The following is a 24,783-nucleotide window of genomic DNA, read 5'->3' as shown; positions in this document are numbered from 1 at the left end:
TTTCTCCAACAGTTATAGGCTAAGTACCATAAAATCTAGCATTCCCATACTTTGGAAAAAAAAAATATATTCTTTACATCATATTCCCCCATCCAAGACTAGCTTCCAAACGATGTCCACTGTTGGTAACCAAGTTATCTGGCCTAGTCAGCGGTCTCCAACTTGTGAATCTGTTCGATTCTTTTCCTGACAACTTATTGCTAAAATATCACCACCACTGAAGTGTGGAGGGGGTACCTAATGAAACTCAAATTTAAGTACCGTATTTCCCGTGTGATAAGACGCTACAAGTGGTAAGACGCATCCTTTAATTAGGAAAGCAGTTTTAGGAAAAAAAAAAATGAAGATTTTAAAAACTTCTTAGCAGAAATCCATGGTCAGCGACTCTTGCGTAATTATTGTCTGTCACAGTAACTTTTCTTATTTTGGGTGTATTATGAAATGTTCAAGTTAATATTTATTAGCTATATGCCGATTATCCCAATTCTATTTCATATTCTTATAAGAAACAACTAAATCAGTCGCAGTTTCCACCACAACTACACGTTTACTCATGTGCTTGGAGTTACAAGTGTTGTTTACATGAAAGCAGCGTTGCCAAAGGTTCTTTATAAAATTTTGGTAAAGATGTAAAATTCTAGTGATATTTCCAAAATTCCTCATATACCCTATAAATATTCACAAAAAATGTAGTTATTGATTATAGAAATCTATAAATTCTTTTAGGAGGAATACTTTCGCTACTGTTTATGTGATTCTGGGTGTAGTTACTTTTCTGCTAACTTAGTAATACTGCACTCAACTAACAGAAGTTTTTTTTTCCAAGGACGTATTCAGCAACTTTCTGTTTGTATTATTTCAGAACTCGGGCAACAAATTCATTATCAATATATTACTTTATTACAATATATCAACAAAATATGAGAAAATAGATATATACTCAATAAACAACTATGTCATAGTGTCATGTCGTCTGCTACGAGACCACTAGTTGGCATGTTTACTTGTGGAAGGGGGGTTAGCGAGTCATCAGCTGATTAACAAAAAAAAAAAAAAATAATAATAATAATTTGCTACTGTACTTCATTAAATGAAGTGCAATATAAAAATGAATGAATTTATATTATATGAATGATAATTGTAGGTTAATATTCTATCTCTCGTGAGTTTGAGTGCTTTTAAGTCAATAGTTTGGTGTTTGAAGTGTGTCAAACTCCCCTCTACAACCTTTTCTTAGTGTTAAGACGCAGGGTGATTTTGGGGGTAATTTTTTGTGAAAAAAGGTGCGTCTTATGACACGGGAAATACGGTATATAAATAAGAGATTTTATAATAAGTCCTGTTTATTTTCTTGAATCTTACCTTCAAATCCTTAAGCTGAATCACACATTTCAAGAAGGTGGGAAAATGATATCAATATACTAAATGCAAACCAAGATAATATACAAAGGTAAAATATTGAAAATTACATGAAAACTACTTACACTAAATTGACATTTAAGAACATCTTACAAATGACTAGCTTAAAACGATTGTGTGGGTCAACATAATTGCAGAATTCCATGAATGATGGTAAGGATTACAAACAACTTAGTAAACTAGAGGCTATTGTAAAGATATTTCCTAAATAATATCTTTCTAGATCTAAGAAAAAGAAATCTTACTCTACGAACCATCATAAAGAAAAAGATATATTCTTCCATAACCACAAAATATCTTAACCATAACCAATGTCCAAAGATAGGTATGCAGGATAAGGTCCCCTTGTCAAAACTACAGGACCAGAGTATAAACTTCCTATATTCAAATTTTTTGAAAGGTGGTGACCAATAATACCAGATGGTTTTGATAGTAATCTACTGCTACCAAAGTCCTTTAATATACACTCCAACTTGAGGAGACTATTCTCTTAATCCAGAAGCCTAAAAAAATAAGATCCTTTAGTGAAAAAAATGTGACAATTTATGACATTAAAAGATTAGAGATCCAAAGTAGTTGGGACTAAGACACAAATGGAATACTCTTGCTCAAGTAAAGCTCTACTGTTGTAACAGGATATAAGAAAATTGTCTTTTAAATGCTTAGCATCTAACTCTGATGAAGAAGTAATCTTATGATATTAAGGCAATCCTTTAGCTTTAAATTTTTTTTCTAAAATACAGTAGAGGAAAAATGGCTTATCATGAGGAAGATGCACATTTAGATATTTCAATTTGCTACTCAATATGTCTATTGCCAATGTTACAAGAAATAAACTTCAATATTAAACTTCCTGATAACAATGGTTTGTTATAATTCATATAGAAACTCCTTAACAATGTTGAAACCACATCTAACTTGGATAAATATACCTTCAACAGTGAATTTGTTAATTAGGAAAAGTTTGAATACCATTCCAATCACCTCTGATTGTGATAGATGTAATCAAATGAATGCCCACCAAAAACTAGCCTATAACCATTTGTTGCCAAGTTGATAGCTTTTAATAAAAAAACAGAATTTATAAGAACTTAAGAAGATTATCTGAATAAGGTTAGATAACAGATTTATGTCAACAAACAGAGCAGTCATAACAAGATCACCACCAATTCTGATGCATTGTATCCATTTAATTTCTTTTTGAAGAAAGAATCAATAATCTGTAAGTTATCAAAAAGAAAAAAAAAAACCCTTAGGTTGGATAGCTTTAATCTCCCATTATCTGTGGAAATGTTTGCCCAAAGATGGGACTCTAACATACCTGCAGATAAGGAGGGCCACCTGTAAAAGGCAAATATATTGCCTGAAGATTAGAACCAGAATAAATCAGGTTATTCAAGATAGTACTAGGGAGAAAGTGTTAGTACTGTACGATTCAAATGGTTAATTGACAAGGCTTCTCAATGAATAAAAGAATGTTTGATTCAAAACAAAAGGAGGAATAGTCAGGATAGCCGAGTCATAAAAGAACCTGATGGAAGAAAAACCACGCAAGGCACATAAAGGGCATGAATGAATGAAGGTGATGCCCATCAGTTATCTGCTATGTACAACGAACAAAAAGAAATGTACTTACTGCCTTCATAATACTTTTATCCCACGCTACAGCAGTTTCCAACATGTAAGTACACATTGCTAATTGTGCTGCAGTTTCTGATTTTGCTACAGCTTCTCTCCACACCTGTAGTCCTTTAGGCATCTCCTTCGGTTCAGAAGATGGCTCATTCTTTGGATTGGGTAATATACCTGAAAAAAATAAATTTAATTTCAAAATAGGATTTGATTTTGTCACAGAATAATTATTATATTAAAAAAAAAATAAGTGAAATTACAATTTTTGGCATCATTCTACAAATAATTACAAACTAATCATATTTTGCTCAAAGCAACCCAATAATCAGATTTCTCTCTAACTTTAACGTAGCAATCCCAGTCCCACCAACTTGAATCAAATATGGTCAAGAAACTATCACTGTGAGTGCCCAATTTTTCTATAACTCGTAACAATTTCTTCATTTCTTTGTGAAACTCTGCATTAAGCCATAATGCTGCTTTACAAAGATTTAATTCAATTTGGCTTATTTAACCATTGTGCCTCAATATTTCATTAAAAATTCCATGACATGTGATCTCCTTTTCCATACACTAGTGTCTCTTTTTTATACTAATACCACTGAATTGTTTATTCAGGAACTAGTGCTTTGCCTCCTCCCATGGAGCTACTGTTATTATTGAGATACTACCACTAGAGAGTTATGGGGTTTTTTTCCGACTAGCCAGACAGCAGTACATTGGATCCTTCTCTTTGGTTACAGTTCAATTTCCCTTAGCCTACACACACACACACACACCGAATAGTCTGGCCTATTCTTTACATGTTCTCCTCTGTCCTCATACACCTGACAACACTGAGATTACCAAACAATTTCTTCTTACTGCACTGTAATTGTTCAGTGGCCACTTTCATCTTTGTAAGAGTAGAAGACTCTTTAGCTATGGTTAGCAGCTCTTCTAGGAGAAGGACACTCCAAAATCAAAACTTTGTTCTCTAATCTTCGGTAGTGCTATAGCCTCTGTACCATGGTCTTCCACTGTCTTGGGTTAGAGTTCTCTTGCTTGAAGGTACAATCGGGCACACTATTCCATCTTATTTCTCTTCTTGTTTTGTTAAAGTTTTTATAGTTTCTATAGGAGATATTTATTTCAATCTTGTTGCTCTTCTTAAAATATTTTATTTTTCTTTGTTTCCTTTCCTCACTGAGCTATTTTCCCTGTTGGAGCCCCTGGGCTTATAGCATCCTGCTTTTCCAACTAGGGTTGTAGCTGCGCAAGTAATAATAATATTAATAATATTGTACTATGAACCTCCCCTAATGTTCATACTTCTGCTTCTCCGGAAGCTCATTTTATTGACGTGTACCCCAAAACTTTATCAAAATTTCCCCCATTTTCTTTTCTTTTAAAAGATATATGTCCTCAGTAAAGTACAGTGATATCTCTTGATATGAAAGTTTCTGTATACAAAAAATTCTTGGTACAAAAAAAGATACAAAGATTTCTTTTGCCTCATATTATGAAAAAAAACCCTCGTGATATGAAATGAGATTCACCCGGCCACTGAGAAAATAACTAAAAAATCTGCACGCCGCAAAACTGTAAACTCACCAGCATCGTCCTGCTCTCCCATTGATTATCTCCCAACCCTTATGCTAGTTACCATCGTTAGATCCTGCTCTCCTATTGGTCAGCATTTTTCCCATCATGAATTCACAAATCGGCGTTCCTTGACCATTTCGTTTCGACAGCGCTATCGTTCACATTGAATTTATATTAATTTCACTTCTGTACTTGTAGTTATCCCGTTGTGATATTCAACTAGTAAAGTATTAGCCATGGGTCTCAAGAAGGTTGCTGATGTTCAAGAAAAGATGATTATGCTTTCTATGGAGACGAAGCTTGAGATAATCAAGAAATATGAGGTTGGCATGCGGTTAAGTGCGATAGGTAAGGAATATGGCCCAAATCCATCAACGATAGGCACTATCCTTAAGCAGAAGGAAGACATCAATGAAGCAAAACCTTCTAAGGGCGTGACTGTCTTTTCTAGTAAAAGAAGCCACATCCATGATGAGGTGGAGAGACTGCTTCTTCTCTGGGTCAAGGACAAGGGAATTGCTAGAGACAGGACCACCGAGACGATAATCTGCCACAAGGCCAGGGCCATTTTCGGTGATCTTGTGCGTGTTTAGGCCAAAGATGACGCATGAGAAGGGGCATCGCAGCAGGCACCCTCATTGTTCAAGGCTCCACGTGGGTGGTTTTAAAAATTCAAGAGACGGTCTGGCATTCATTTGGTTGTGCAGTATGGGGAGGCTGCCAGCTCAAACATGAAAGTGGCCACAGCCTTTGTTAAGACGTATGACGAGTTAACTCTCTAGGAAAGATACAGTCCCTAGCAAATCTTCAACGGTGACGAAACTGGGCTTTTTGGGAAGAAAAAAATGCCTTGTCGAACGTATATCACAGTGGAAGAGAAGAAGCTGCCCAGGCATAAGCCTACGAAGGACAGTCTTATGCTTGCAAGCTGTTCGAACACTAGTGGGGATTACAGGGTCAACCCTCTACTGGTGTATCATTCAGAGACTCTTCGAGCCTTCAAGTCCCACAAAGTGCTCAAGGAGAAGCTTCCGGTGATGTGGAGGGCTAATGTGAAAGCCTGGGTAACGCAACTATTCTTCATCAAGTGGGTAAACCTGTTTCGTCAGACAGTAAAAAATATTTAGAAGAGAAATGCCTCCCTCTGAAATATTTGCTGGTGTTGGACAACGTCCCTGCTCACCCTCCTGGCCTCGGGGAAGATGTCCTTCTAGAGTATTCCTTTACCAAAGTGCTCTACCTTCCACCTAACAGCACCCTTCTCCTCCAGCCCCTGGACCAGCGAGTGATTTTGAACTTCAAGAAGCTCTATACGAAAAATCTCTTCAGGAGATGCTTGGAAATCACCGATGGCACAAACCTCACCCTATGTTTTAGGAAGGAGCATTTCGATATTGTGTTATGCCTCCGACTCCGACACATCGATCAAGCTTGGCATGAGGTTTTGAGGCTCACCTTGAACTCTTTGAGGAAGCTGTGGCCTGATGCTGTTTCTGCAGGAGACTTCAAGGGATTCAACTTAGGCCTAGCTGAAAACGAAGCCAAAACCGCTGACGATCCTGTACCTATTCCACAACCTGAGGTTGAGGAAATCATTGCACTCAGGAGGTCCATAGGTCTGGACATCGATGAGGACGATATCAATAAGCTTCTTGAGGAGCACCAAGAATGGACAACCTGAAGGAGTTGGACACCATGCAAGTGAACGTCATTCAAGAACACCTCTCTAGTGGTTCTCTACCTTCCACCTAACACCACCCCTCTCTTCCAGCCCATGGACCAGCAAGTGATTTTGACCTTCAAGAAGCTTTATAAAAAAATTCATCAGGAGGTTTCGAAATCACCGATGGCACAAACCTCACCCTGGGTTAATTTTGGAAGGAGCATTTCAATATTGTGATATGCCTCTGACTCATCGATCAAGCTTAGCTGGAGGTTTCGAGGCACACCTTGAACTCTTCTTGGAAGAAGTTGTGGCCTGATGCAGTCTACGCAACAGACTTCAAGGGATTCAACATAGGCCTAGCTGAAGCTGAAGACAAAACTGCTGACAATCCTGAGGAAATCGTTGCACTCAGGAGGTCCATGAGTCTAGACATCGAAGAAAATGATATCAATAAGCTTCTCGAGAAGCACCAAGAAGAGCTTACGATGGATGACCTGAAGGAGTTGGAGACCAGGCAAGTGGAAGTCATTTAGGAACGGTTCTCTAACAGTGATGAAGAGGACAACTCTACGACTAAGACAGCGACAGAAATTAAAAAGCTATATTATTATCATAAAATGGCAGAGTTCATAGAAAAGAAACACCTAAAAAATATTTATACAAATCACGTTCTTGCTCAGTGTAATGATGTTTGCCTGACTCATTTCAGGAACATTTTAAAAAGCAGGCAGAAAAAAGCTTTCTTGGGTTGTTATTTCTTAAAGAGGCCATTAGTAGGCCAAGGTGAAGGTCAAAGTGATCCGAAAAAACAGAAAAGTGGAAGTGTTGAAGAAACTGAAGAAATTTAGAAAATAAAAAACATAGAAGAAAAAAAAGAAAAAAATAGAAAAAAAGCAAAATAAAAAGTTTAATTCTTAGTTTTTTGTAAAGTCCACTACGTCCTCTATTTTTTTCCTAATTATTCAAAATACATAATTTCTTTACTGTATATGTTTAAGGCATATATAATACCTTCATCACACAAACATTTCAAGTCATTTGATCAAAACCTTTTGATTTTAGCAAATATCATGATTAAAAAAAAAAAAAAAAAGGTACATTTTTTACACTATTATAACATCAATTGTATTGAAAATCATACCATCAAAACTTCTTTAACAATCGAATAATTCTATGAGACAGACTTTTAATTTTCCTTCTTTTTAATGAATTTTTTCTTAATTTTCTTCATCTACACGTAGAATAATCATGAAAAAGAGAAAAAGGAAAAGAAAAATTCTGTTACACAAAATTGTGGGATTTTATTCCTCTTTTCAATATCTTTCTCTCTAAAATCGAACAATAAATAAGTGATAAAAATGTACCTAAGTGTGAATAAATATGTTTCTGAGTTATGAGAGCCCAAAGATTTGATATGAATTTTCACTTTTTTTCTTAAAAAAGTCTAGATAACATTATCATGATAACCTTACTTTGTATTTTTATTGTTTATTCCTACATGATGGCTCCCTAAACGAGGTATTTATACCCTAAGTTTACTAATACACTTGGTATAAAGGTGTCATGAGTTGCCAATGGCCTCTCATTGGTGCCAGAGTTTAAGTTAGAATGTTCAAGCTTTGTACTTTTTTTCATATTTACCACTCTTTTTTTGTTCTTTTTTGTTGTCCTCAGCTTACTTTTTGTTCTTTCTTTGACCTTAGGTAACATTGGCTATGCTATTAGTTCACGAAGACGTTGTGAAAATACAATGTACATACGAACTGCAAGTAAACAAACACACATGCAACGTAACTTCTATAAGTCTTTGGAAACTCTGGCTGTTCTTCTTGTAGATCGTAGTTTGCGTTCACCTACCGTCTACCAATACCTTCCATCTCTGCCAGAGGTACAAAATTTCTAAATACAGTAATGCCTCATAACACGAATTCAATTCGTTCAGGAGTGGCTTTCGTAAAGAGATTTTTTCGATTTGTCAGTCACATTTCATATGCAAATTGCCTAATTCGTTCTCTGTTGGGGCCCTCAGGCTTATAGCATCCTGCTTCTCCAACTAGGGTTGTAGCTTCACAAGTAATAATAAACCCTACAAAACACCACATTAAATCTTTACTATTCAGAAACATGTTATAAACTAGTTATTGATGTAGATTGCTTTAAGATACAAAGTTTTCACCACTAAACTAATAATCTAGCAATAATGATCTATAACATTACTAAATCATTAAGATAAGTCTTGGCTACATCTAGAGACAACATAGAACAAAGGAAGCATCAGAACTGACCTCAATGAACTTATTTGGATACCATTGCCAACTAAGTATCCTTAGTGGTAGGTTATAACCAATAGTTAGAAAAACATTATCTGTTTGTTTATCTGTTAGGCCGACACAGTCCATCATGCAGGACTGTCATATTAAGAGTTTTTTGTATTTTATTTTCACCTTTTTCTATTCTCTACAACTGTTCTATTCTTAGCCATTTGTCACTTTAGCATCATGATGAATCTCCTTAAACTTTAACATTGAAAATATTCTAATTTTATATTTGGCACTTTAAAAAGGATGCATAACGGGTGTTTCAATCAGTGCATGACAATTGAGCCTACAATGAATATGGCTCATTGTCATTCCAGACAAGATTCAACCAAAAGATTACTAAAATGCATTGTTTTTTTTTTTTAATTCTCTTTTTATACTACCAAAGCCAGGAAATATTCACTCTAGTATCATATCCAACATGTGGTTGACTGTGAAAGCCTAAATACCTCCCCAATTTCCTCCCTGGGCACTATCTTGAAGATTGGGGTTTGAAGCTCAGGGTTATACAGTATACCCAACTGTGTTGGAAAATATCAAAGGATACATAAAGAGAAAATAATCAGGTCTTCTCTACATAGCCATGAAATAAATGCAAAGCAGAATTAATTAGGGTGTACTTTACATAAAAAGTGAATTATACAGTGATCAACTATTAACTGAACAAAACTTTATACAAAAAGTAACAACCTTCCTCAAAAAACAAAACAAAAAGACAAACACCTTCAAATGAGTGAGCTACTCTATATAGCAATTCCAGAAGAAGACACACACAACTATTAGTTAATCTAAATTACAATCCACAAGGGAAACAATCAAAACATCGCAAGGGATATTCTAATTGCCACTATCAAATGGTTGATAATGAACACCTTGTAAAAACCTAGATGAATTTTCTACCTAAGTTCTTGGCTACTAATCTTGAAAAACCAGATTAGGGGTATGTTACTTCTGGTGAACACTTGTAAAGAAGAAAATACTATGCTTCTATGTGTAGATGAAAACTCTAGTATGGCTACTGAATTTATTCTGCACGTTGAACTAAGTTGCACATTATACAGACTTTTGAATATGCTCGGATGCATTTAGACCCTCACATGTTGAGAGCATTTATGTGGATACTGTACTAGAGTTGCCACTTGACTTGCCAAGGGAGGATTTGGGAATGCAGTATCTACCCAGAATTAAATCTAACCCTCTTTAATGATTTAAGAGAAGCTGGTACCTTTGAGGAACTTTACAAGTCAAACACATGAAAATATCAAATTTAGACTAAAAGATCAAATTGACTTTTCACAAAGAGGCAGAAAATTCACAAAATCAAACATCCTCATGCGTCCATATGGCCAAAATCATTCACACACACACAAAAAAAAACCCAGAATAATTCAACTTTAGATTTCGTGAAGATAATGCTGTTTAGAAGTATCATCTAAACCTATTTACTGATGGATAAAATTTGGAAAATTGTGTTAGATATGCTCTAGTCCATGAAAATGAATCATATCTAGTTAAGTTCCTTAACAGTACTTCTTTATATATGGCAGAGATGATACCCTTGGTTAAAGTTGTGGCATTTGTTTCATAAAATAAGAGGGAATTGTTTTGTCATATACTGTCACTCTTTAAAGAATAAATAGCCTCCACCAATTAGTTCAGAAAGCTCAAGAGTGGCTCCTTTACATTTGCAGTCAGCACAAATCTGTTCATTTCTGCTCGATTCCCTTTCATGTGGAAATTCATGATAATGAGGTAGCAGAGGAGGCAATGAAGCTCCCTTAAATGATACTAAAAATGTTCCCCCACTACATTATGATGTGAATAAACTGATTAGGTCCTATATTTTAAGAAAATGGCATGAAAAGAGGCTGGGTCCCCTACTTATCAATTACAAGAAATAAAAAAAGGGATTAGAATTCATATTAGCCCTAGACTTAAAATGATTTCAACTACTAAAGGGTTGAGATTTTAACAAAACTGAAAATTGGGTAAAGTCGCCTCACACAAGTACTATATACAGTATCTTAGATGATAGTTGTGCACAGATTACTGTTGGTTGTGCACATACTGGTATGATGCCAAAGATTTTCTTCTAAGTAGGGGGTGAAAACACCACCTCCGTGATAAATCCATTGCTAATACTTTAGATGATGTTGATGCTATGCAAAATATAATTTTTTAAATTATTAATCTTTCCAAATGTGTGATTGGTGCTTTAGTGTAGAAGTACATTTTTGGAAACAAACTCTAACTATAATCCATAAAAATAATATAATCTTACTAAATTTATGAAAATGGTGCGTGACCAGACAAATGTTTGGGCTAAATTCCATAATCTAATCCAGGCTTCACAGGTCTGAATAAGTGCAGCAATCGCTCCTATATTTTTATAAGTACAAATTAGCATTATTGGTATTGTAATGCATGGAAGTAAGGTGAAATATGATTAATGGTTCTGTATGAAAAACCTATTTCAAGTTGAAAAAAAAAAAGTCTCGTTATCATCTACCAAATAAACTATATAATACTTAATGTTACATACTGCAACTACACTACTGTATCAAATTTACCTAATGGAGGCTTCAAATATCTTCTTTCAATTCCCTCTTCAAGTGCAAGAAGTCTTTCACGGCCTAGATGTATTGGATTTATGCGGTCATCATCATCATCATCTGGCTGGAGGCATGAGGATCGGAATTCACCAATAGGCTTATCTGCACTATCACCTAAACGCCAACTCTGAGAATGCAGTCAATCTTGTTTACTATTTGTTTTCCTAGTACAAAAGTATCAACAACTATATCAAACTATATCAATAATCAAAAAAGCAAATCTAACTGAGGGTTAATCTAAAGCTGCCCATGAAGTCTTTACCTTATTTTGCATGGAAGCATTGGTGATTTTCTCCTCCATGGCATACACAGTATCTAGGATGAGGAGGTCAATTTTAAGAGCTACATCAGGTAACCAATGGGGTGGCTCGTCTGCCACTGGAGTTCCATATTCATCATACAATACTGCTTCTTCCTCTTCACTATCTGGTTCTAGGGTCACAGCCTCAGGATCAACCTGTTATTTTTTTAATGTTACAATTCAGATTAGCAAAAATAAGAAAAAATTACTAAATGAGCAAAGTAATTTTTACTCTATTTAATAATTATTAACCTACCAGCAAATCCATGTTAAGATCCTTTTATTCTGTAAGGTATATAAAAGAATAAATATGAAATATCCACAAAGGGATATTCATGAAACTGCACTGGTGAAGCATCTTTTAATAAAACAAAAACTTTTTATAGTTGATATTTCCTTATTAATAGTAACAAAAGACTCTTATAGAGTAGTCAAGAAATATGACTTAAAATCACATCTATATATAGAAAACTATAAAATCATAATTGACACAGTATTAGGTCTACGATTTATGATAACTAGAAATATATATATATATATATATATATATATATATATATATATATATATATATATATATATATATATATATTTATATATATATACAAAGATGGTTTTGTATAGGAGTAATTATTTTATTCAGGTATTCTATTTGTGTATTTAAGAGATGTATAGCAGCTCATAAGGTGAGTTCCACTCTCATGGGTTTAAGTAACGTACGTAAATTACGGAAGACTTTCACCATTCATTTAAATTGTATTTTACATTCAATTCAGTATATGTAAATTTGCATTATTTTCAAGAATTGACTTTTTATTTCACACAGTTTTGTTATAAAGTCTTATGTAAACTAGTTTAGGTATGCTGTATGACCCACATGAGGTATGAACACGAGGGTTTACGTAATTTTTATGTTTCCGCATGGTTAGAAAGTGCATGAAAATTCTTTAAGTAGATTTATTCTTTTTTTAATGTTTTGAGAAGGTGGGCAGAGATAGTTGAGGGAGAGCTGCCTCACCATGTATGTTGGAACTCGTCTGCTACTTGACTAGTTGGCAACTTTGGCGCTGTAAACCTACCCCCAAGCTTCCAGACCATGTTCTGGAAGGATCTAAAATAATTTAATTGACATATATATATATATATATATATATATATATATATATATATATATATATATATATATATATATATATATATATATATATAACGGATTTTGAGCGAAGCGAAAAATATATTTTTGGGTAAGATAGCCATGTCGTCCTGATGGAAGTTCCTTAAAGGCAGCTTCCTAGGGTATATTACAACTACGGCGATATTCCCAGAGAATTTACCTTCAGGTACCCAGAATTCTAACTCCTGGAGCGAGTATCCCTAAAAAGACCTTAGGGATATCGTAAATATCAGTGGACGTATTCTTGACACGCCTCATAGCAATCTATACCCCGAATAGAGTTAACACTTCGTAGGGGTCAAATGGCAAGAAAACGAAAGCGATAAGAAAGGGGGGAGCCGTTCATAAGGCATCTCTCCTCCCCGTTTCGAAAGCGTGCCCTGCGCCGCTCACGGCGCCATCTGTATTCCTTGTAGCGATACACGAGGTGCTACAGATACTGTATGTAGGGAGGGGTCCTACTATCCTTTTCACTCTTAGTTATTTATTTTTATTTTTTTTTTTTTTTGAAAAGGAGCAGGGCGGGTCCATCAGGACGACATGGCTATCTTACCCAAAAATAGATTTTTCGCTTCGCTCAAAATCCGTTTTTTGGGCTCAAGCCATGTCGTCCTGATGGAAGTATACCAGAGCATTACTGTATCTGTGGATTCTCAATACGTGCCGTACTCCTCAAGAATGTTTCTTAGTCAACTCGACTGACAGACCTAAGATGTTACCGTTATACATCTTTTCACTAATCATAAGCCATGAAAGCGCTTCCTGCCCCCTACAGGGAGGAGTCCTACTAGACTCTAGAAACGAACGAAGAGTACATATACCTATGTATGAATCACTCGCCAGCCAGTACCATATAGTGGTCTCACTCTATATGAAGTAAAGCGAAGTCTTACGGGACTACAGTATCCAAAGGAAAAGTCCCGACCAGCACCCTGGTCGAAGTAAAATTAGACAAAAGGTTATATCTGCGTAGGATTAAACTTGCTGCTACCACCATCCTCAGAAAAGGGTGGAGTCCTTATTGCTAAGGAAAGTATAAACCAGTATAATCCAGGCTTTGCATTAAGGAATAGGCTATTATAGATATCCCCGATTAATATACATAGGCTAAATGCTCAAAAAACAATATGAAATCAAAAATAGGTGAAGGAGACGCAAGGTTCCCGAGAACAAGTTTATTGAGAAACAATAAATAGACATGGTCACCATAAATATGTACATATGCTAGATGGATGACCAACAATTTACACAAGTACTGTAGTGCATGGATGAATGATTATCTGAAAGAAAACATATGTGTCACTTACACATACCCCGGTATCAAACTTAACGTCCATGTTACTACTTGCTGACAATAGCGTTGGCAAACGCTTGGCACACCTGTCTGTACTTGTGCTACCATCACCATAACGTTGGAACAGTCACTGTGGGCTCTGAGAGCCTTCACTACCAGTTATATCAACGCATATAACTAACCATTCACCCAAGAATCAAAGTCCCAAATGATTCCGCTGTTCCTCGCAGAGCTAAACAGCAGGGTTAACGACGCAACCAACTGCTACCACAGACCTCTTTAGCTGCTCCACTTGCTTAGCATAGTGGCGAAAGAATACCCTGGAAGACTTCCAGCCAGTGTATGAACGAAGGTGTTCAAAATCCATAAAGTTAAAGAAGTTTAAGGATGAAGCAACTTTCCTCGGATCATGACCTGCGGGTGAACTGTCAGGATCCGCTCTGCGAATAAAATATGTAATTTTCGCCCTAAGCTGATTTAAAGATAAATTCGAGCCCGATGTTTCTCCTCTGAATAGTTGGCCCCCATGGAAGTCTGAAGTTCTACGAAGATAGACCTTAAGGCATTCTACGGGACATAGAGATGCATCTTCTTTCAGAGGGCAGATTCTCCAGGGACCCCACCTGTTGGTGGGCAACTCGTTCTTAGCGAGAAACGTAGGGTCCGGAAACGGGTTCAGTTCTCCCCCATCCAGGAACTGAACTCGGCCCTCCTCTCTCGAGAGGGCCACAATCTCACTAACTCTGGCCCCAGAAGCAAGGGCAAAAAGGAAGATCACTTTTTGAGTCAGGTCCTTCAACGCATTCCTCATTATCTAGTAATGAGGCAAAATGAAGGACTTTGTCTAACGACCACGAAATAGGCTTTGGAGGAGCTGATGGTCTAAGCCTAGCACAGGCCTTTGGGATCTTATTAAACATCTCGTTAGCGAGGTCTACCTGGAAGGCATATAGAATGGGTCTTGTTAGAGCTGACTTACATGTAGAAATTGTGTTCGCCGCCAGCCCCTGTCCGTGGAGGTGAATGAAGAAGGATAGGCAGAACTCCGTAGAGATCTCGTGCGGGTTCTTATCTTTGACAAAGGCTACCCATTTCTTCCACGCAGATTCGTACTGCCTCCTAGTAGACTTACACTTGTATTCTTCCAGGAAGTCGATGCTATCTTTCGAGATTCCGAACCGTTTCTTCACCGCTAGGGAGAGAAAATCATGAGCTGCAGGGTTCGGGTTTTCTGTAATGAAGCGAAGACAGTCGACTTCTGGACTTGCTGGGACAGAACTGGGTCCGGGAGTGGTAGAAACCTCAGTCGTAGTTCCAGAGCTAGAGGGAACCATACACTGTTCGGCCACTTGTGGGCCACTATTGCTGCTACTCCCTTGAAGGATCTCAGTTTGTTGAGGACCCTCAACATCAGATTGTGAGGGGGAAACAGGTAGATCCTGGACCATCTGTTCCAATCGAGGGACATCGCATCTATTGCTTCTGCCGAGGGGTCCACGTATGGGGACACATATTTCGGCAGCTTCTTGTTGTCCTTCGTCGCGAAGAGGTCTATCTGCAGTTCTGGGACTTGTCTCAAGATGAAAGAGAATGATCCTGCGTCTAGGGACCATTCTGACTCTATCGGTGTAACCCTGGATAGAGCGTCCGCGGTCACATTCCGGACTCCTTGAAGGTGAACTGCTGACAGGTGCCACTTCTTCTTCTCCGCCAGTCGGAATAGGGCTAACATTACCTGGTTGAGAGGTTGGGATCTCGATCCCCGCCGATTCAGACATTTCACAACCACCTCGCTGTCCAGTACCAACCTTACGTGGATCGAGTGACGTGGGGATACTTTCTTCAGGGTAAGAAGTACTGCCATAGCTTCTAGAAAGTTTATGTGAAAGGTCCCAAATAGCTTGGACCAGATCCCTTGCACTTTTTTCCGATGGGAGTGACCCCCCCACCCTACCTTTGAGGCGTCTGTGTGGATTGTCACTGACGGGGGGGGTGGCTGAAGAGGTAGAGACCTCTTTAGACGACTGGCTTGAGACCACGGTCTGAGAAGAGAACGTAGTCGAAGTGGGACCGGTCTCTTCAAGTCCCTTCGCTCTTTCGATGCAAAGGTTCTCCATACTCCCGCTGCATCTTTTAACTGTGCTCTTAGCACTGGGTCTGTTACTGATGCAAACTGAAGAGAGCCCAAAACCCTCTCTTGTTCGCGTCTTGATATCCTCTCGGAACCTAGAAGTCTCCTGACAGACCCCGCTATTTCCTTCCTCTTTGACATCGGGATGGAAAGACGGTGTGACACTAGATCCCAGTGAATTCCCAACCACTGGAACCTCTGAGCTGGAGAAAGACGAGACTTCTTTCTGTTGATCATGAAGCCTAGATATTTCAGGAACTGAATCACTTGTAGGGAAGCTTGCAAGCATTCTGCTCTGGATGCTGCCCACACCAACCAATCGTCCAGGTAGGCTACTACCTGGAACCCTTTTAGGCGTAACTGTTTGAGAGCTGCGCTCGCAAGCTTCGTAAAGATCCTTGGGGCTATGTTTAGTCCGAAGGGCATCGCCCTGAAAGCGTAAAGTTTTTGTTGTAGCTTGAATCCTAGGTAGGGGGAGAGACGACGACTTATTGGAACGTGCCAATATGCGTCTGACAAATCGATGGAGACGGTATATGCCCTCTTGGGCAGTAAGGCCCTTATGTGTTGTAACGTTAACATCTTGAACTTGTGGTTCACTATGAACTTGTTGAGTGGTGACAAGTCCAGAATGACTCTGAGTTTCCCCGAGTCTTTCTTGGGAACACAAAACAGCCTCCCTTGGAACTTGATGGACTTTACCCTCCTGATCACCTTTTTCTCCAACAGATCTTGGATGTACTCCTCCAAAACGGGGGTGGAGTGTTGGAAAAATTGAGGGCACTGGGGCGGAGTACTGTACCAACTCCAACCCAGTCCATTTTTGAGAAGGCTGTGGGCCCAGGGATCGAAGGTCCAGCGATCCCGGAAATACTGAAGTCTCCCACCTACCGGCGACACTTCACTTTGACTGCCCTGCAGTCTTGCCTCCCTGGCCGCGACCACCTCTGAATCCTCGTCCCCTAGAGGGGCGTCTTGATGACCCTCTAGCTGCTCCTCTGGGTCTTGCACGAAACGTGGTCGACTGTCCCTCGAACACGGGATTGAATGCCGGGGAAGCTGATGACATGGCTTGGGGAACCCATTGGAAGGTGGTCGGGGTCTGGGCTACCAGTTGTGGAACCGGAGGCAAAGCTGGCTGCTGCTGCTGTTGTCTTTGCGGTTTGAAGGACTTGGCTGGACGGGAGGAAAACCTTGACTTCTTCGCCTTTCCTTTCGGCTGAGGGCCCTCATCCGGAGAAGACTTCCTCTTAAGGGACAGGCCCCACTTCAGGAGAAGATTGCGGTTCTCAGTGGCTGCCTTGTCCACGATCTCTTTGACCACGTCCTTGGGAAAGAGATCTTTACCCCAGATGCTGGATGAAATTAGCCTCTTGGGTTCATGCCTCACTGTGGCCGAGGCGAACACAAACTCCCTACAGGCCCTCCTTGCTTTAACAAAGCAATAGAGGTCCTTGGTTACTGTGGCCAGATGGATTTTGGCCATAACCATGAACATCTCTGGCATCTTGGGGTCGCTAGCCATCGTCTCCATGTTGGTCTGGAGAGACATCGAGGCTGCCAGGCGCTCCTTTGTGTCCAATTCCCTCCGTAGAAGGAATTCCGACAACTTGGGAAGGTTTTCGCCGAACTGCTGACCTGCAATGTCGGCGTCCAGCTTCCCAACCGAGAAAGTAAGGTGCACCTCCTTCCAGTCCTTATTGTCCATTGGCAATGCCAACGATAGAGGTTTACATTCCTCCAAAGACGGACACGGCTTGCCAGCTTCAACCGCCTTCATGACGGCCGCAAACCCCTTTTGCATAAAGGGGAAGGCCCTAGCCGGGGAGGATACAAAGGAGGGGTGCTTCTTACTTAAAGCGGCAACTTTTGAGTTTGAGAACCCCCTCTCCTTTAAAGCAGCTGTTAAAGTGGCTTGAGCCTTGGAGTGATCCAGGATAATCACCTCCTTTGGTTCCGTCTGCTCCTTCGAAGCCGGCTCCTTCTTCAAACGGACATAGCAGTCCGGGTAGGCCCCTCTACTGGGCCAGAATTCCACCTCCTCAAGGGGAACTGAGCCCAGTTTCTCCGACATGACGATCTTCCCAATCGTCATCGGCATGTGCTCGGCATATCTCCACGGGTTGGCATCCGAGCACAGAGGAAGGTCCTTAACGTTGAGCTTCTTTGGAGGTCCACGTGATGCTGTGATCTTCTGCATCTGGAGCTCCAAAGTAGCAGCCTTCTGATTATTCTCCCTCTGCATCTGTTGGATCATACCAACGATGGAAGAGAGAGCCTGTCCAAGCTCTGCTGGAAGAGCGGACGAGGTAGAGGGGATAGGTTCAGAGACCTGAACCGGCACGTCTGATGATACGGGAACCTCTTCCTCCACGGCAATAGGATCTCGATCCTCCTCCTCGCCCTCTGCGAGGAGATCCTGCTCCGCACGATCGGACAAGTCGGACATCTTGTCGTCCAACTGGATGTCCTGCATGGCGTCAGCGACATCCTCCTCCACTGGAATCTGGATCAGAGGGATCTCCGGCCGAGGCTGGGGAACAACAGCATCAGGGGAAGCCTTGGGAAAAAGGTATGCCCTCATCTTCTCGTTAGGAAGATAAGGTCCAGTGGTGTTTTTCTGAAAACCCCTTACCCATAAGCGAAGCCTCTCCCTCGCTGCATCTCTTGACTCCGCCGACCTAGGGGATTCAAAAGCCTCTGATAGCAGGTTAGTACATACAGCACATACCTGCGGATCCCAGTAACGATGGTCATCATTGGAGGCTGCACAAGCCGCGTGCCTCCTACACGAGGCATGTCCGCAAAAGTTCTTACTGCGGACATTGCAGAAGACACTATCACACTTCGGATGCTCCTCCTGTAAAAGAAGAAAAATTTCCATGAATATCAAGTGAATTTCAATTCACATGTAACAAATGAGTATTCAACAAGAATAAGGGAAAGACACCTACTTGTGAAACCCACACAAACACCTGTGGAAGCCCACCAGCCAAGTCACATAGTTAGTCTTTACTAGAATAACCAGAGAACATATTTCCAAAGGAAATTAGGTGTAGCTCACACCTAAGGTAAAATATTACCATTCCGGCCAGGGATAAAAGAATTATCTTTTATCCTTGTAAGGCGACACCAAATGATTGTACCAGTAACACAAGTAAGATAGAAAAGACAGTGTTGTAACCTACTACATCATGAACTCCCTTGGTTGAATATACCACCAAGAGAGGACTGATACAGAACCTGAGGGTGGTGTGCCAGCCGGCTATTGCCGGTCAGCACCCCCCCCCCCCCCCCCCCCCGTTTTTCGAAAGGTAGATCTCAAGTACACAACATCAGATCACCCTTATTGGGGAGAACTCCAGATCCCATGCCTGAACCGGCCGGCAGTGGTTGCCGGACCGCAGCCACCCGGTTTGCACTGCGTTGCCGGCCATCATTCTTAGTGGCCGGCTGACTGGGCAGTGTCGCAGGCCGGCCGGCAGCAGTAAACAAACCCTGCCGGCTGGCCCCCCACACTAGGCAGCGCTCGGCTGCCGGCCCCACTTGTAGTGGCCGGCAGATGAGCAAGAGACCGGCCGGCAGATGAGCAAGAGACCGGCCGGCAAAGGTATACACCCAACGCCGACCGACAGCAAGAGAACTGGAGAACACCCCTCCCCACCGACGGCCGGCCTGTAGGCCGGCAGACGGCAAGGACAACACATACTAAGACAATAGAATGAGTGCCGGGTTAAGAGACTATGAGTCTCTGAGCCCGGCACCCGAAAGAGTGCCGAAAGGAAGGGGAGACACTAAGTCAAGCTTCCTAACCACTGCATACTGAATCTACAGACGGCAGCGATGGAGGGACCAAGAAAGGACCGGGCAGCACTCGAAGTAATGGTCTCTGCCGGTCGGCACACTCTGCCGGCCGACAGGAGACCACGTCAGTTCCTCATCCCAACCTAGGCTAGGCAAGGATGCAGACGACTGACACAAGGAACGGAAAAAAGAAGGGAAGGACAGAGGGTCCTATCCAACCTTACCTTGGTTAAGGGTCATTCCCAACTAAGATAGTTCATCTCAGTTAGAGAAAGACCCGAGAGGGAGGCCGGCACTACTGGCTGCCTCCCATGAACCACGGCAAGGAAGGAATTGCCCTTCCAGAAAAGGGAACATATCCCGAGACCGGAACGGCAATAGGACAGTCTGATGAGTCACCGAGTAAAGGGATCACTACTGGAACCCAACAAGGTGGACCAAGGGGATCACCCTTAATGCCCGAGTCAATCAGCAAGGGAGACTCTGCCCCATGCCAGACAAACCGGGCTCAGACTAAACACTGTTGTACTGTCCCCCTCTGAACCAATTCAGTTGGAACGGGAAGGTACAGTACTACTCCAGCATAGATATATTTGAAGATTAATTCAAATAAACCACCAGAGTTAAGCCTAAGGCTTAAACAGAGGGAAAGGGTTTGCCCCTTCCCCGAAGAGAAGGGAGCAAACGGGGAACAGATAATATTATAATGACCTAAGACAACCTAGCCTAGGCACTAAGAGAATTGATTACCTAATTCACCGAAACTCACACCAATACTATCTTGGAAGGTACTCGAAAAGGACTTATATGTATAACGTTGCCTAACGCTTAAAGCAATAAATTCACATTTGGAAGACTAATTATCATGCAGGAAGTACATAGGCTAACAGCTAGCCTACGAAGACTAGTGTTGGCAGCCTTGGCAAAACTTCGCCAGGCACACTACTATCGCATCATAACAGAATTCCTAAATAAGCTAAGTAGCTAATATTTAAGCGCAAAGGGGCTGGGAACGTCGCTCTTGCTAACAAATAAATCCTATTCTAGCGAGCGACAGCATCCATGATGCCTCCAGCAGGCAACAGCTCTTGTATCAAAGATAACTCTTTTAATTACTTTAATTTTAACCAAGAGCCTACATTTATACATAAAAGAAATAGTACTCAACTTATCCGAGGCAGAAGAAGTTGGAGAAAGCATTATTAAGCGAGAAAATTCCAAGATTGGGTAGAAAACAGGGAAAACACACCGAGTCGTAGAGCTACGCAAAAAGGAATACAGATGGCGCCGTGAGCGGCGCAGGGCACGCTTTCGAAACGGGGAGGAGAGATGCCTTATGAACGGCTCCCCCCTTTCTTATCGCTTTCGTTTTCTTGCCATTTGACCCCTACGAAGTGTTAACTCTATTCGGGGTATAGATTGCTATGAGGCGTGTCAAGAATACGTCCACTGATATTTACGATATCCCTAAGGTCTTTTTAGGGATACTCGCTCCAGGAGTTAGAATTCTGGGTACCTGAAGGTAAATTCTCTGGGAATATCGCCGTAGTTGTAATATACCCTAGGAAGCTGCCTTTAAGGAACTTCCATCAGGACGACATGGCTTGAGCCCAAAAATATATATATATATAGTATATATATATAGTATATATAAATTATATATATATATATATATATATATATATATATATATATATATACTGTATATATATATAATATATATATTATACATATAGACCCTATGAATGCATAAGCAGCAGAAGAGTTCCAGCCGATTCATTTTTAAGAGCCAATGTCAGCCAGCCCTCTCCTCTTAAGTGCGATTAGTGTTTTACTGTCAAACGTGATTAGCAATTTCTATCCAACATATATCATGAATAGTGTGTTCAAACGTTGATGAAACTATTGAAACTTAATTCAAGTGTAGTGTGTTAATTAAGTATAGTTTAACATAAGTGTTTGTAACTGGCCCAGTGAGATTTAGGTATTTATTTTGCATTACTGTTCAGTAACCTCATGTGAACCAAAAGACGTAAGTGTAACAATTACATAAATGTAAATTTCATCTTTGTTTAAACATTAGTGTTAGAGTGTTAACTATTTTCATTAACCCTCCAAATATAATATTTTCATAGATTAATTCCATTGAAATAAGTGATTGTATAATTTTTATAAAGTAACATTTTCTTGTCTTAGTCTAAGGTCTTATTCACATTTAATATTTTAAGTTATTTATTTTTGGTGTTAATTCTTTCGAAGTATTATGACTATTTATAGAATATATTTATTTTCGTTAAGTGTGTATTACTTCGATCACCAATATTTCCTATCAGTACTTTGCTCGTAATCCCTGACTAAGAACCAAAGTAAGAGTTTGTTTTTTGAATATTTCTTATAAAGTTAAGTATTTAACCAATTTTGATTTGAGTGTAACATAAGAGACCTTTGGATATTCAGTGTTTTTATATATTGCTGTCTGAGAGTTGCATATATTCTCAGAGCTTGGGTATTATTTTCCAAGTGTAACTGATTCATGTAATATAAATAGGTGAGTTTGGAGCTCGGGAGTTTATGTAATTCGCCAGCCGTAATAATATATTCAAGTAATTTGCTTAACCTAAAGATACTACCGAGTGATGCAAAACATTTGGAAGTTATGAGGTGGAACCTTCTTATTTCCTTCCAGGATATGCTAACTTGAACATAACATTAAGACATGTCTTCACGGTAACTAAAAATAAAATTACTGAAGCTTTATCATCAAAGTACCACTTACATCAAGTTACAGTTCATAAACACAATAATAACCCCACTTATGGATATTATATTATCTGATTCTGTTCTTTTTACTATAAATAAGATAACATATTTTTCCAAGACAACCTTTTCTAAACAAACAAATCTCTCCTACCACATCTTCTCTATGAAGATCACTAATTCTGTTACTCCTATGCCTAAAAATATTGCGATATACATAAGAATCTATATTTTCAGACCGGGTTGGTTGTTTTCAAAGACTTGGTGCAATATACTTGTGATACTTGATATCCCTCAAAAAATAATTATGACAATTGATACAATATGACGTAAATCTTTAAAACTATTTTCACACTCTTAAGAGTATTTTGTCAATGTGAGTTTGTCTGTACTATAATTCAGCAGATTAAATTATGGGAGATTTGACGAAGGAAAACCCTTCTTTTGGGGAGGAGCTGTGTGCTCTTCTCTATGAAGATTACTAATTCTGTTACTCCTGTACCTAAAAATATTGCAATTTACATAATAATCTATATTCTATGACTGAGATTGTTGTCTTCAAAGATTTGGTGCAATATCCTTGTGATACTTGGTATTCCTTGATAAACAATCACGATAATTGATACTATATGACTTAAAGTTTTATAACTATTTTCACATTCTTAAGAGTATTTTATCCACGTGAGTTTGTCTGTACTATCCTTAAGCAGATTGAATTATGGGAGATGTGACGATGAAAAGCCCTATTTTTGGGGAAGTGCTGTATGCTCTTCAAGGACTTTCCTGTAAAAGCTAGAACAGGGAGTCTAAATGACAAGATGTAACAAAGAAATATTAACTTATTTGTCCTGTGCCAATGTATAACATGCAAGGCACAGATTTAAGAGTGTATAAGGGAGGCACACAGGTTGAGGTTCTATTGGACCCATCACAGTACTTCCAATGCTGAATTAGTCTGCTAACTGAAGACACATTGTCCACAAAAAATTATTAACCATTAATAATGCTGGAGATAATGCTTACCAAAGTATTGTTAATTTTTTCTCATTATTTATTTACTTCCTTATTTCCTTTCCTCACTAGGCTAGTTTTCCCTGTTGGAGACCTTGGACTTATAGCATCTTGCTTTTCCAATTAGGGTTGTAGCTTGGCTAGTAATAATAATAATAATAATAATAATAATAATAATAATAATAAAAAGTTCTTGTCAGGCAACTATCTTTTCAGTATGTCTTAGATATGTCCCACTTTCCTTTATTATTATCATTATTACTATCCAAGCTACAACCCTAGTTGGAAAAGCAAGATGCTATAAGCCCAGGGGCTCCAACAAGGAAAAATAGCCCAGTGAGGAAAGGAAATAAGGAAATAAATAAATGAAGAGAACAAATTAACAATAAATCATTCTAAAAAAAGTAACAACGTCAAAACAGACATGTCATATATAAACTATTAACAACATAAAAAACAAATATGTCATAAATAAACTATAAAAAGACTCATGTTCGCCTGGTCAACAAAAAAGCATTTGCACCAACTTTGAACTTTTGAAGTTCTACTGATTCAACTACCCGATTAGGAAGATCATTCCACAACTTGGTAACAGCTGGAATAAAACTTCTAGAGTACTGCGTAGTATTGAGCCTCATGATGGAGAAGGCCTGGCTATTAGAATTAACTGCCTGCCTAGTATTATGAACAGGATAGAATTGTCCAGGGAGATCTGAATGTACGAAAAATCTTATGCAACATGCATAATGAACTAATTGAACGACGGTGCCAGAGATTAATATCTAGATCAGGAATAAGAAATTTAATAGACCGTAAGTTTCTGTCCAATAAATTAAGATGAGAATCAGCAGCTGAAGACCAGACAGGCGAACAATACTCAAAACAAGATAGAATGAAAGAATTAAAACACTTCTTCAGAATAGATTGATCACCGAAAATCTTGAAAGACTTTCTCAATAAGCCTATTTTTTGTACAATTGAAGAAGACACAGACCTTGTATGTTTCTCAAAAGTAAATTTGCTGTCGAGAATCACACCTAAAATTTTGAAAGTCATACAAATTCAAAGAAACATTATCAA

The 24,783-nt window shown here is 39.3% G+C and overlaps 1 protein-coding gene across 1 annotated transcript in view; it reads right to left on the bottom strand.

Annotated features, from left to right (window-relative positions):
• The window catches only part of tou (toutatis), a 510,442-nt gene that overhangs the window by 47,755 nt on the left and 437,904 nt on the right, over positions 1-24,783 (bottom strand). The window contains exons 31-33 of the mRNA XM_068348421.1: positions 11,494-11,688; positions 11,190-11,358; positions 3,056-3,225 (exon numbers count right to left, since the gene is read on the bottom strand). Of these exons, the coding sequence (XP_068204522.1) occupies positions 3,056-3,225; positions 11,190-11,358; positions 11,494-11,688 (534 nt within the window). The remainder of the gene's footprint in view (positions 1-3,055; positions 3,226-11,189; positions 11,359-11,493; positions 11,689-24,783) is intronic.

The sequence above is a fragment of the Palaemon carinicauda genome, chromosome 2, assembly GCF_036898095.1.
Source record: "Palaemon carinicauda isolate YSFRI2023 chromosome 2, ASM3689809v2, whole genome shotgun sequence".
Classification (NCBI taxonomy): domain Eukaryota; kingdom Metazoa; phylum Arthropoda; class Malacostraca; order Decapoda; family Palaemonidae; genus Palaemon; species Palaemon carinicauda.
Note: the sequence above shows the minus strand (reverse complement) of the source record. Positions and strands in the feature narration are given on the sequence as shown.